The following is a 13335-nucleotide window of genomic DNA, read 5'->3' on the forward strand; positions in this document are numbered from 1 at the left end:
TAAAATGCATTTGCAATAGTTCTACAATAAGTATCAGCATTATATTAATATTTCCACCTATTAGGATTCTTTAAATTTTAATCTCTTATTTTTGTCTCATCAGTGTTTAAACAATTCTTATTTCACAAAGAGCATTTTTTCTCACCTGTACCATGTCTTCTTGCTTAAATTTAAATATTTTATTGTATTTAGATTTTGTGTTTTATCAAATAGAAATATTTTATGTGAATTCCTTTTTCTTTCTTTAATGACTAATAAACGTGATTTTAAATCATGCATTTTAGGAAATATAAGAGCACTTTAAAAAGCATCCAAACCTTTTTAAAATTGAAACTTTTTTTTATTAGGACACTCGACAACTATTTATTTTTTACGACACTCGTCTGTATTTGAGCCTCAGTGGCCCCGCATATAACTTAGAGTCTCTTTGTTTGATCATAAAGATTAATTAACCTTCACATCCTATCCACATGATTATGTTTGCGGCTTTGCAGATATTTTTATTTGATTTTAAACACAGAACATGGTACAAATCAATAGATACAGTTGATATTCGAATTAAAGATACTTTACTCACTGGTTCATCTTGAATTCAAAACCACAAAGCTTCTGAATAATTAGTTTCCCCTTTGCAACGAATCAAATCCCTAATGCGTTATGATATGGTTTTGTTTTGTTTTGTTTGGCTTATTGCCGCAAGAGCCATATCTGGCTATACTGCATCAGCCATATCTGGCTATACTGCATCAGCCATATCTGGCTATACTGCATCAGCCATATCTGGCTATACTGCGCAATCATTATGATATGATTGTTCACGTTAGTTTCACGTTCAAAAGGATGTATAAAAGAACAATAAAGATGTAGGAGTAAAACGGACGGAAAAATGAACTTATCTAATGGTTACTAATGAAGTTTATCATTTTATTCAAAAATTATTTAGTTCTCTTTTAAATAAAAAATATACAAACATTATTTTTAAAAAGAATAAACCATACTGAATAATTATGGTATATTCTGACGAAATTGGAATTTTAATTGGGGGATTTAACTTGGACTTGCGAATTTAGAATAGCAAAGAGAATTTTTGCAAACATTAAGCTTTCTAATTATGTTGCAAAATAATTTATAAATTGTATAAATTGAAATCAAAATAATATATAAATTTATAGCATTTTTCCATTTGGAACTACCCGTCCATTTCTAGTCTTCTTTCATTTCTTCTTTCCTTCTTTCTTCCATTCACCCTTCCAATCACCTAGGATTAGAAAGAGCGCTCTACTTATTATATTTAATGAAGAAACATGAAATATTATAATTCATATACTTAACCGTTTTTCTACATTTCTTACACGTTAGGATCCTTTCTCCTATTTGAAAGTCTAAGAAAACAAACTATGGTAATTTCTTTTATGTTTGATGAAAATATTAAAATTTTAGTTACAAGTAGCCTCTTTCTTCCATTAAAATATTCTATTTCCCTTGTTAAATGCATTGACTTTTCAAAGACTTTTATTAACGATTTTTAAAAGATAATATAAAACAAAAATATACAATTATTGTGTTGTATCCTTTTTCTAAGATAAAAAATGTATTCAAAAATCGGAAATACTAGAATAAAAGTATATGATAGCATAAAATTTGTTTTTTCGGCATTAAGAATAAATTAGCTTCGAAAGGACAGGCGAACGTACCTTGGACTTCAGAATGTGATTAAATTAATTATTTATCCCGTTCCATTACATAGGATCAAGAGAATACCGATACACGGAAGTTTATTGGGATAAGCCAGCACTTTTATCACTACCTCTTATCTAATTTATTAGCTCGTATACTGACCTAAATGTATTAACAAAAGCTGCGCATCAAATAAATGTGAGCATTTCTCCAGTAGGGAAGAAATGTTAAATGGAATGTTATTCTCATTGTTAGAACATCTTCATTCCAGGCCGTCTGAAGAATTTGAATGTAGTATCCTCGCTTTGTTTATTTAAACAGTGATGTTAATGTCAAAAAGTAAATTGAATATCTACTATAATTATATTAGAATTAGCAATAAAATATATCAAAAATTAATGCTATTTTTACATTGTTTTTTTACATTCACATCTGTTTCGGCTGCAATTTATCTTCGGCTTTACTAAGGGAAATGACGATGGACTTTAGTAAAGAACTTATCTAGTGAGCAATCGTTAATGATAGCATGAGAAATTATGTTTTCCTCTGCTTTTATGGATAAATCACAAAGGAATTATCTGCTCACTGCCTAAGCATACGGATTGTTTCTAACTAAGGTTGGAGCCCTAATAATCACGAATGAAAATTTTCGCATTCTACGTTATTCCCATAGAAGTTACGTTTCGTACTTGAAGTAAAGTATTTAAATATTAATATTAATAATATTTTTAAATAAATATTTAAAATAAAAACTATTCAAAATAAATATATAATAGAAATTTTCCATTCGCGTTCTTTTTCTTTTTTAATTTCTTTCCTTTTTTTTTATTCCTCTAAATTTGCAAATGCGAGAAACAAATAGAATAAGAAAAATCCTGTGGTGAAAGGTTATAGTAAGCCAGGGCAGTAAACTGATATTGTTACCAATGGACAAGACCTATGTGAAAAATATCAGATTTCCTGAAAGGTGCAGTGTTAAATTTACTTTTTACCATGGTGTTTTACATAAATAAAATGTTTTGCAGTCATATTTCGAACAAATAATTTTCGTCGACGATCTGTTTAGTAAGGCATCCACAAAATTTCTGATAAATAATTGTGGTTTATAAAGATTTTGTGTTTTTAAGGTTTCGATAATTAACTTAAAAACTCTAAACTCATTGTCAATATGTCATATGTTTATGAGGATTGTAGCATGCAACTTACATAGACTTAAGAAAAATTAAGTTACACTTTATGCAATTCGGAAAGAGCTTCAACAAATTTTTAAAAGTTCTGTCAAATTTCAGGAATTGAAATCAATATTTTACTTTGATAAATTAACTAGCAACATTTAACTAAAATGAATTGGTGATAGTATACCAATTTAATACTATCACCTTTATAATTTGGAAGTTTCCTTAAATTGTTTTAAAAATCGATATATGATAAACATGACTTTTCGATGACAAATAAGAATTTTAAGCTCAGTCTTTAAATATTCACTCAGGCTGTTAAGTAATAAAATAGTTTTTGATAACTTGAAGGTCATTCGCGAAATTAATTTGACACGTTATTGAAACGTCAATTTAATTAATAAGCTAGACGGAAGTTTCTTTTTTTGTGTGTTTTTTCCTTTGTTTTTTAATTTTTGTTATCAAGAGAAATTTTATAAAGACAACTTTATGGAACGACCAACTGAGTGATTCCATAATGATTTTAATTTTTTAACTTCCTATTTTAATCACTTCCTTTAATTAATAATTTTTTTCTTCTTTAGGATAACCGCTTTCTGCTCTTGCCATGGACTGTTGCAGTTGCTATGACAACACTGATTGATGTGATGGTTTCGTTTTATCTGATAAGAGATGCGGTGAGTAAGAATTTTCCTTTCTTTTCCTTACTGTTATTAAATATATGGAATTTCCTTTAATGTCTTAAAGTAGCTGTATTTATCGAGTATCATTTAATGATATTATATCATTAAATATTGGGTTGAATAATTTTTTGTTAGCCTTTTTTCTCCAATTAATACATATACCAAAAATAAAATAAAAAAAAAAACATTGGTAAATTGTTTTAATTAATTTGGAATTCAAACCTCTAAAAGGAAACGCTTTTTGTATTTTATTCATTTTGGGTCTTTTCAGATAATAGAAATTTAATATCGAATGAGAGATTCCGGCATTTTCAATACCACTTGCAGGAGGTTTCAATACCACTCAGGGGGATTCTCCTGCAAATGACAAAAGGAGCAATGCCTTGAATTATGTCATTAAATATTAGGTTTTTCTCTAATTAATACATATACCAAAAATAAAACACATTGGCAAAATGTGTTTGGAATTCAATTCATTCATTATTTGGAATTCAAAGCTCTATAAGGTAACGCAATTTGAATTTTATTTATTTTTGGGTATTTTCATATAATAAATATTTAATATCGAGCACTTTCGACATCATTTGCATTACTCATTAGATTTTTTTCTGTGAATAAAAAAAAGAACAGTACTCTGAAATACTACCGCCGTTGGTACTCGACTATGAAAAAGAAAGAAGAAATGTGCTTGAAGCAACTCTTTCGTCAAACACTGATATAAATTTTTTTGAAATTAAATTTGAAAATTAAAATTTAAAATAAAATAAATTTGAAAATTAAAATTTAAAATAAAATAAATTTGAAAATTGAAATTAAAAAGAAAATAAATTTGAATATTAAAATTAAAAATAAATAAGATTGAAAATTAAAATTAAAATCCATTGCTTTTATTACTAAACGTTGAAATCGTAGTAATAAAGTTGCAACTGCAAAAGCATTTGGATATATTTTAATGCTAATATTAATAAATTACCAGATAAACAATTATATTATAGTTACAAAAGACATATTTTACATATTATGTAAAATCTCGTATCAAAATGTATTGTTTACAAATCTCCATTAAATAAATTCATGAACATTGGAAGAATCATAGAAAGATTCTTACTGAATTTTGAAGATCATGCAAATTGTACAACAAAAATAAACATATGCAGGAAATTAAAAAAAATTATAAGTTTTAGTCTTGATTTGATTATTTTCTCCATGCTATTACCAGTTATATAGAGTTTTAAAAATCGAAAATGAATGAATTATGAACCACTCATAATGTTAATTAACATAGTACAGCACTCAACAGCACCTCTATTAAATCACGCACTTATTATGGTATAATCACATCTGGATAAAAATGTATCAAGGGGACATATTTGTTGATAAACAAACTGATTAATTGTGTTAATTGACATTATTAATTAGTATCATGAAATTACTCCTATTATTGCACTGACCAATTGTTTTCGTGCAATCAATTAATTGATCGTTATGAAATAAGCCGCCAAGAAATTTTGCAAGCTTCTGATAAATTTTTTAAGAAATATAAGGTTTGAAAAATAACACTTCCGATGCCAAATAAATCATATAAACTTTTGGAGACATTTCGGAAACTATTATATATTTCTAAAATATTTCACATTAATTAAAGCACACACACATTTTTTTAAGATCACAAACGAAATTACATAGTTCTAACTAGTTCCATTGTTCAATTAACACTTTTGCAGACATGGCAGACATTATTCTAAACAAGTTTTTTCTCGACTACAGGGAGGTATAAAAACATGAAGTTTAAGTAAATTCTAGGGATCAAATAAAAAAAATTTGCAATGCTTTGTCTTGTAAACTTCATATACTATAAATTAAAAATAGATTGTTATTTTAGAGAAAAAGAGAAAAAAGAAATGTTAATACGTTATAAATTATTCCATCGCCATAAATATAACCCATATATAGTTCTTTCAACCAGATGACGTCGATTGAATTTTTTCCAAAAATTTATCTTTATTTCTGTAATTAAAATCCCATTACCTATTCATTCCATTAATCTGATTAAAATATTGTTGAAATATATTTAAAATCAAAATTTTAATATTTATATTAAAAAATAATATGCACTTCTCAGTTTAATGACTTTTTTTATCTTATTATTAATCTTGTTAACTAGAAAATAAAACTTCCTCCTTATAATAAAACTTGATATGTATATTGTCTTAAAATACATTACGCAAATTAATTTCTTACGAATGAGATAAAATTTCACCTAAAAAATAATGATTTTTTTAATTGGATTTCATTTATAATAAAAATGTATGGGTGTATTGAAATGCCTTTAGGATCAAGCATAGAGTTGTATTATAAATTGTTTTGAACAGTAATGAAATACTTTAATGTCCAATAAAAAATCCTATGTATGAAAATGAATGTTTATATTAAAGATTAATCTGAACCCTATTTGGGTAATTTTTCGAAATATCACGAAATAAAAAGAAAAGAATGCTTTTTCTTTGTTTTTAATAATCCGAGATTTACTTAATATATTGTTCTTAGTGGGTTGGTTCTTTCAAGCAACAAAATTAATTATATCTCAAGAACCAATTCGAATTTTAGAAAGAAATTCAATACGCATGCAGTAAAGACCCCTGATTGAATTATGTAAAAAAACTCGATTTTGGTAATTGGGAAATTTTGAAATGCTAATTAATTATGATAATAACATTTTCAATTTTAATAATTAGCACCATTAATATTGATAAGAGTTTTGTGAAATTGCTATAATAAATGATCGTGTTATAAGTGTTTTTTTTTTGTTGTTGTTGAGGATCATATGTATATATATTTACCGTATAGATGACATAGATTTATTACATTTATTTTTTAGGTTTTACTTAAGTTCCCAAATTTTATCTTTATTTTATAATGGCAAATGAATTTACAATGCTTTGAAACATTTATGTAAAGAAAATATTCCGAAATCATGTTTCCAGAAATGAAGAACATTTTAAATTTATCGCATACATAAAATTATATTTTATAATGAATTGCTCGGGAAAAAAAGGTATATTTATTAACTCTCAGAAAATTTTATTCTATTAAAAAATAATTCCGACTGAATGTTATTGAACTATCGATAAATAATATTGTCTATCAAATAAGCAAATAGATAATGTGGGTTTCTTATTCTCTGTCACGATATCATATTAATTAATTAACATAAAACAGTTCAAGAAAATGAAGTGTATTGGAGATGTTGAAAGCAAATATTGTGTCCAAATTTGTTAGGAAAAAAATATCTTTAAGAAACTCAAATAATAGGTAATATTTCATAATAACGAATAAAATATATTTTGAGAAAAATGATTTGTAGTTTCAGAACATGAATGATTCATGGGTTGTATTTTACTAAATTCCGATTGCAAATGAATAAATAAATCACAAATAAATAAAGAAAGGCATAGTTTGAAAAAAAAGCATTCCATTTCAAAAATAAAAATTTTATTACGTTTTAACTTGATTTTAAATGCGTTTATACTTACATATTACGTTTGATTAAATTCTTTTCTTCTTTTAAATATACTTTGATATCAAATGTGTACAATTTCTGTGAAAAATGATTCTAATATATTCAAGTAAACGTTTAATGAAAACCCTTAATCGCATAAAAAAATATATGTTAATAAGAATTTTAAAAATTTAATTGACTATGAAGATTTTACTGAGTTATTTTTTCTTGAATTCAAATCCACTCAAGGCCATTCACCAGTAATTTATTATAACTAATATACCATTTTAAAACCCCATCAGTACCAATTTGGGACAGGAATTGACCACTTTGTGGCCAATTCCCTTGAAGAGAATGTCAGTTTGACAATTCGGTCAATGTATGGATGGACAATTCTAAAGACAGCAGTCGGCCACAACAAATCCTGTTGATACTGCTTCGTTCAGTGGTGGCGGGGTGATCGGCTATACACAAGAAGAAGTATCAATTTGGGATGACTTAAGCATAGTACTAATGGTGCCAGAAAATCTTAAAAACACAGAAAGACATTATGTTGAAAATTAATAGCTTTTAAGAGTGTTTGCTTATCTTTTGTTATAGAACTCATATTTGAAAGAATGTAGAAATTTGTAAGGAGATTTTCCCTAAGTGGTTGCCTGTCCCTCGTGAAATAGGATGATAGGTGCAGGGGAAGATGAGGAAGAAGGTCAGAGATTGACCACTTTGTGGCTGGTGACCAATAGCCTCAAAGAGGTTGACATATCAGGGAATTGGCCAGTACAATTGTATGTATTACATGATAAAGGCAGCAGTCGGTCACAACAAATCCTACCGATACTGCCTCTTTGATTGGTGGCTGGATGGTGAGCTATACACAATTAGTATCAATTAGGGTCGGACTTCACAATTGTAAATCATGACCAGATGAAAGTATGACATCCCCTTTTACTTAACCTCTCTGGAAGCTTCCACGCCATACTAACAGAAGTCATTAGATCAACAGATCCTCAACGGGTTTAACATGTGCCAAAGCCAATTACGTAATGGATCTTTCATATAATTAAATTCATCTCAAGCGTCTCATGAAGCTAAGATTGTTCCCCTATGTCTTTCTGCTCAAGTTTTCAGATATAATTTTAGAAAAAAAAAAAAAAAAACTGCTATTTCTCATTTATTGTGGCAGTGAAGTGTGAAGCAATACTTCAGAATTAAATTTTAACCCAATTATTGATTTGAAGCAATATACAAGACAACTGTTAAGTTCAATTGCTACAAAAAATTACATGAACCTGAATGGAGTTCATGGAATAAAATCTTTAAAAAAATGATGTCTAGACTACATACTTCAAAGCCAAACTGAAAAATGCTAAATTAGGAAATAACATGTTAATCGTAGTTTTTGGTCTAAAAAGCGATCCATATAAACTTTTATTTAAACGAATAAATTCGAAGTACAAATAAATAAGTTCAGTTATAAAAACATGTCTCATCTGTATTCAATACATATTAAGCAAACATTTGAATTAAAAACTTTAAATTTTACTTTATTCGATATCATTTTTGTTTCTAAAGGGTAATTAGTACTGGTGAACAAAAACTCTCCACTTAGAAATAGGCATTACTTCTTTGAATAAAATGTTTTTCTCAAAGCGACTTAATTTCAAAATGTTCACCTTTAAATTTATATAAAAAGGGAGGCAAGAGCTTTTTTGGTTCTCTAAAAATCTTTAAAATTATATTGCCAACATCTCTTTTTCTAAATAAAAACTCTATTATTTTTGTATAATTTTTTTTTCTACAATGCCAATAAGAGAGCAATATAGATAATTGAAGTCACTTTTCCTCATAAATGAGCTTTTCATTTTCAGCAGACTTTATTGTCTGCTCCCTCTGCTGATATTTCAGCAGGCATCTGTAATTGCATATTCTACATTCACATGGGTCATTCCTACATCATCTGTCATCGAATCCGCATTCGACAGCAGTAGCCTGGTTGTAAGGTCCAGGCTTTAGGTTGTGCAATCAAAGATTCGATACTTGATTCCCTCACAGAAACCGTGCATGTAAGTCTGGTGCACACTAATGGTTATTGGCTCAGGAAAAATCTTCATCATGTGTTCACAATACAAATTTTCAAGACATGTTCCTAAATGGCCCTTGTGTTTCTTCTAAAATTTGCACAAATAAAGCTAAGCCAAACTAATCGAAATCGTCTTTAGCTTGAAATAAAGATAGTTTATTTTAGCATTTGTTTTCAAACATGAGTAATTTCTTTCACCAATGAGCTGGAAAAATAATGGAATTTCTGAGAGAAAATCTATATGCAATTTTTAAAAAAAATTCATAGAATCTTAATTTCTTTATTTCACATAATAAAAAGTTATATAGCATAAAATATATACCGAAGACATAATAAATAAAGTTATCAAAGGTTATATATATATATATATATATATATATTCACTGTGGATAGCTTTGTGTCAGGAGCATTCACGGAGAAAAAATTACTGACACAATTGTTTTGTTTAAAAAGTCTTAAAAATACAAAAAAATATAAAATTTGTGGAAACGGAAAGTGTAAGACATGTCCATTAGCAGATAAGGAACAGATCAAAAATGAAAACTCAAAATTACAAATATTCTGTAAAAACAAAAATTTGATTTATCTCCTTAATTGTTCAGAATGTAATTTAAAATATATTGGCCAAACTAGCACCGAGCTTAATTTGAGAATTAACAATCACAGATCCGATATAAAAAACTTCATAAAAAATAGGAACACTGACTTCGAACTGGAGCATTTTCAAAACCATAACTTTAACAATATTAATATCTACATTCTAGAAGACAATATTAACGAATTAAACAAAAGATTAGATCTGGAAAACATTTATATTTGCAACCTGAAAACTTTATTTCCTTATGGTCTCAATAGTAAATTAAATGGGGAAGGTTATGCAGATTTAAACAATAATTGCATTTATAACAAATTTAACATATTTAAAAATTTTCTAAATAAAGATAACTTTTCTAAAAGATTTAAAAGAGGTAAAGGGAAAGGAGGCAATTTTCAAATTACATTTGAGGAATTTCAAAATTACTGTAATCTGGAACACAATAGTGAAAACATTCACAAAATTAGGAAATACATTTTTGGTCTTAGAAATAATAAAATGAAATGGTTTTTAAATAATAAATTCGGGGAATTAGAGTTTAAAAATTCGTACACTAAATGTATTATTCTAGATCTTATTAAATGTAAACTTAACATTGGAAAAAACAATTTACTTTTTAATAATAAAAATAATGTTTTCAAAGAATACGGTTGTGATTAAATTCTTGGATATTTACTTCGAATATCTAAAATTACCCAAAATTATACATAATAATAATATATTTTTTCCTCTTGCAGATAAAACAACTGTTTCAATAGCGTTTAGTTACACTTCAACTTTAAAGAAAAAAATTGTAATTATAATTACTATAGCAAAAATTTAGATAAAATAAATAAAACGGATTGTTACTGTAACAAAGAAAAATATAAAGATTTTATGGATATTGATAAAGGTCATATTATTACAAGTAATTTAAAAATTATTGAATCCAACTCTTTAAGAGATTTGATGGGAAGAGGTAAAAAATTTAGATTAAGAGAAAAAATAAAACATAACAAAATTTTGATTTCTATTGGTAATGATTTGGATGTTTTTATTGCCAAATTATCTAGAAAATACCATTGGCCTGCGGAAGATTTCGGGGAATGGAAAGTGAGAATTTTAAAGGAAATTAAACTAAAAATGAATACTGATTTTGACAGATCTAAAGAACGTGGGATTTATTTTAGTAAAACATTAAAAAACGAAATAAAAAATTTAAAAGAAAAATTTGTTATTACAGTAATAGATAAATCAACAAATAATTTCTGTTTAATTTGTAAATATTATTATAAAGAACTTTTAATTAATGAATATAACTCTAATGCAACTTATATGTTAAAGAACACCGGGAAAAAGGAATTAGATAAAAGAATGCTAGCTTTCGCAAAAAAAACCAAAACTAAGACTTGCTCTCTTAACTATCCTTATTTATTCCCAACAGTTAAATTTCATAAAAATCCATTAAAATTCAGATTCGTAACCTGTAGCACTGGCAGTTATAATTACTATACGGGTAAACATTTCTTTAAATACTTAAAAATTATCCTGGACAAAATAAAAAATGAAGACAACTTTATTATTTCTAGTAACAAAGAAGTATTGGATTTTCTTATAGATAACAACATTAATAAACTTAATACTTTTGATTTCGAAAATTTATTCACTAATCTACCTCATGAAAAATTAATAAAGGTCTGCACTTTTATATATGACGAATATTTAAATGAAAATATCATTCCTAAAAATAACTGGCTTCAGTTATGTAATTTTAATATTACTGAAAATTACGGGTTTAATGGTATTAATTTTTATAAACAAGTCAAGGGCATTCCAATGGGAACAGCTTTCTCAAGTGCTTTAGCTAATATTTTCCTGCATTACTATGAGAAAAAAATTATTAAATATAATTTAATAAACGGGTGGAGATATATTGATGACCTACTTTTGATAAACTTCGACAATACTAACATTATTACAAATTGCTATCCAAAAGATTTAATTCTAAAAGATACAAATAAAAATCAACTTGAGGCTACCTTTCTGGATTTAAAAATTGAAATTGCTAATGATAAAACAATAGTTGGTATATACGATAAAAGGGATGATTTCAACTTTAAAATAACAAAACTATGTAACTACCATTCCAATCTAAACTCTAAAATTTTCAAAAATCTAATTTTCTCACAAGTTAACAGGATCAAAAGGGTTTGCAATAATAAAAATTCTTATATTGAAGCATCAAACAACCTCCTTAAAAATTTAATTAAAAATGAATTTCCTAGAAATTACTGTAATGTCAATTTTTTAACTAAACAAGGTATGGTTTGGGATTAATCCTTTGGCTTAAATAAAAATAGAACTTTCCTTGCATATTGGTTCACTCAATAGATGGCGCTGGGAGCCTACATCTGTTTACATAATTTACCGCTAGTTTTTTAAAAACAGGGAATCACAATCGATAGTTTAAAGTTTCCTTCACTGTTGATGGTATGTACTGGCCTTTTCGTTTTTAATTTTTAATTTTAGTGCTATTTTTTGTTTTTATTGTTATTTTTGTTATTGTATTTTTACTTTGTTGTGGTTAATTTCTTCTAATTTGTTGTTTTATATTTCCTTTCTGTTAAAATGGTATATCTATTGAGCATAATTTCAGGGGATTTTCGGATCACGAGGAATCATTATTAGACAATGTCTGTATTTCCTCACAGAAAAAATCCCTTTCTTTGAATCCCTGCCTGAGGGTGACCCTTGAAAAAGTCTTCAGGCCGGATTCCTTTTTTATATTTTTTATAATTTTTTTGGTTTAATTTTTATTTGATTTTTTGTTTTTCCCATTAACTTGATTCAAATACTTTTATATATATATATAGTTAAATGTTCTTCCTTTGGAATAGATAATTCATGTAAAGTACTCTAAAAATAATATTCCAGATAAGCACAAGGTGATCAAAATTAAATCACCCCTACTCTGAGCTTTCAAGACAACGAACTACTCAATATAAAGGCTTCAAAATTGTTGAACATATTATTCAAAACATGGAGAGACAGATTACGCGAAAAAAAAATGGTTTCAGAAACACCGATAGATGGCGTTGTACAACAGAAAATATGCTAAAAAGACCCAAATTATCAAAAACAAAACAAAGCAAACATGCGATTTGGAATATTTCTTTTTTAATTTCTATTGCTGATATGAAAAAAAGAAGATAAAAAGTGAAGAAAGTGAAACTGTCATTGTAACTGAAAATTCACACTGTAGACACAAAAATTTGCATAAACCCTTGGTTTGCTGTTACTGTTCTAGGCATAAAAGGGTATAAAGCTGGGAAAATGTCATTCTTGATATGAAATTCTTGATATATGTATTGCTGATATGAAAAAAAAGAAGATAAAAAGTGAAGAAAGTGAAACTGTCATTGTAACTGAAAATTCACACTGTAGACACAAAAATTTGCATAAACCCTTGGTTTGCTGTTACTGTTCTAGGCATAAAAGGGTATAAAGTTGGGAAAATGTCATTCTTATCTGCAATGGATTCATGCTTGCTTGTGAAGTTGTTTTATGAAAACAAAGGAAATGCTGCAGTTGCACTTCGAGAGTTTTGTCGACTTGAGAATTTATGCAAATGACCACAACATGCTAGA

At 27.3% G+C, this 13335-nt stretch overlaps 1 protein-coding gene across 1 annotated transcript in view; it reads left to right on the forward strand.

The window, feature by feature from the left end:
* LOC129959358 (uncharacterized) overlaps positions 1-13335 on the forward strand; it is a 54742-nt gene that overhangs the window by 22064 nt on the left and 19343 nt on the right. The window contains exon 4 of the mRNA XM_056072176.1: positions 3437-3529. Coding sequence (XP_055928151.1) covers positions 3437-3529 — 93 coding nt within the window. The remainder of the gene's footprint in view (positions 1-3436; positions 3530-13335) is intronic.

Source organism: Argiope bruennichi, chromosome X1 (assembly GCF_947563725.1).
Source record: "Argiope bruennichi chromosome X1, qqArgBrue1.1, whole genome shotgun sequence".
Classification (NCBI taxonomy): Eukaryota; Metazoa; Arthropoda; class Arachnida; order Araneae; family Araneidae; genus Argiope; species Argiope bruennichi.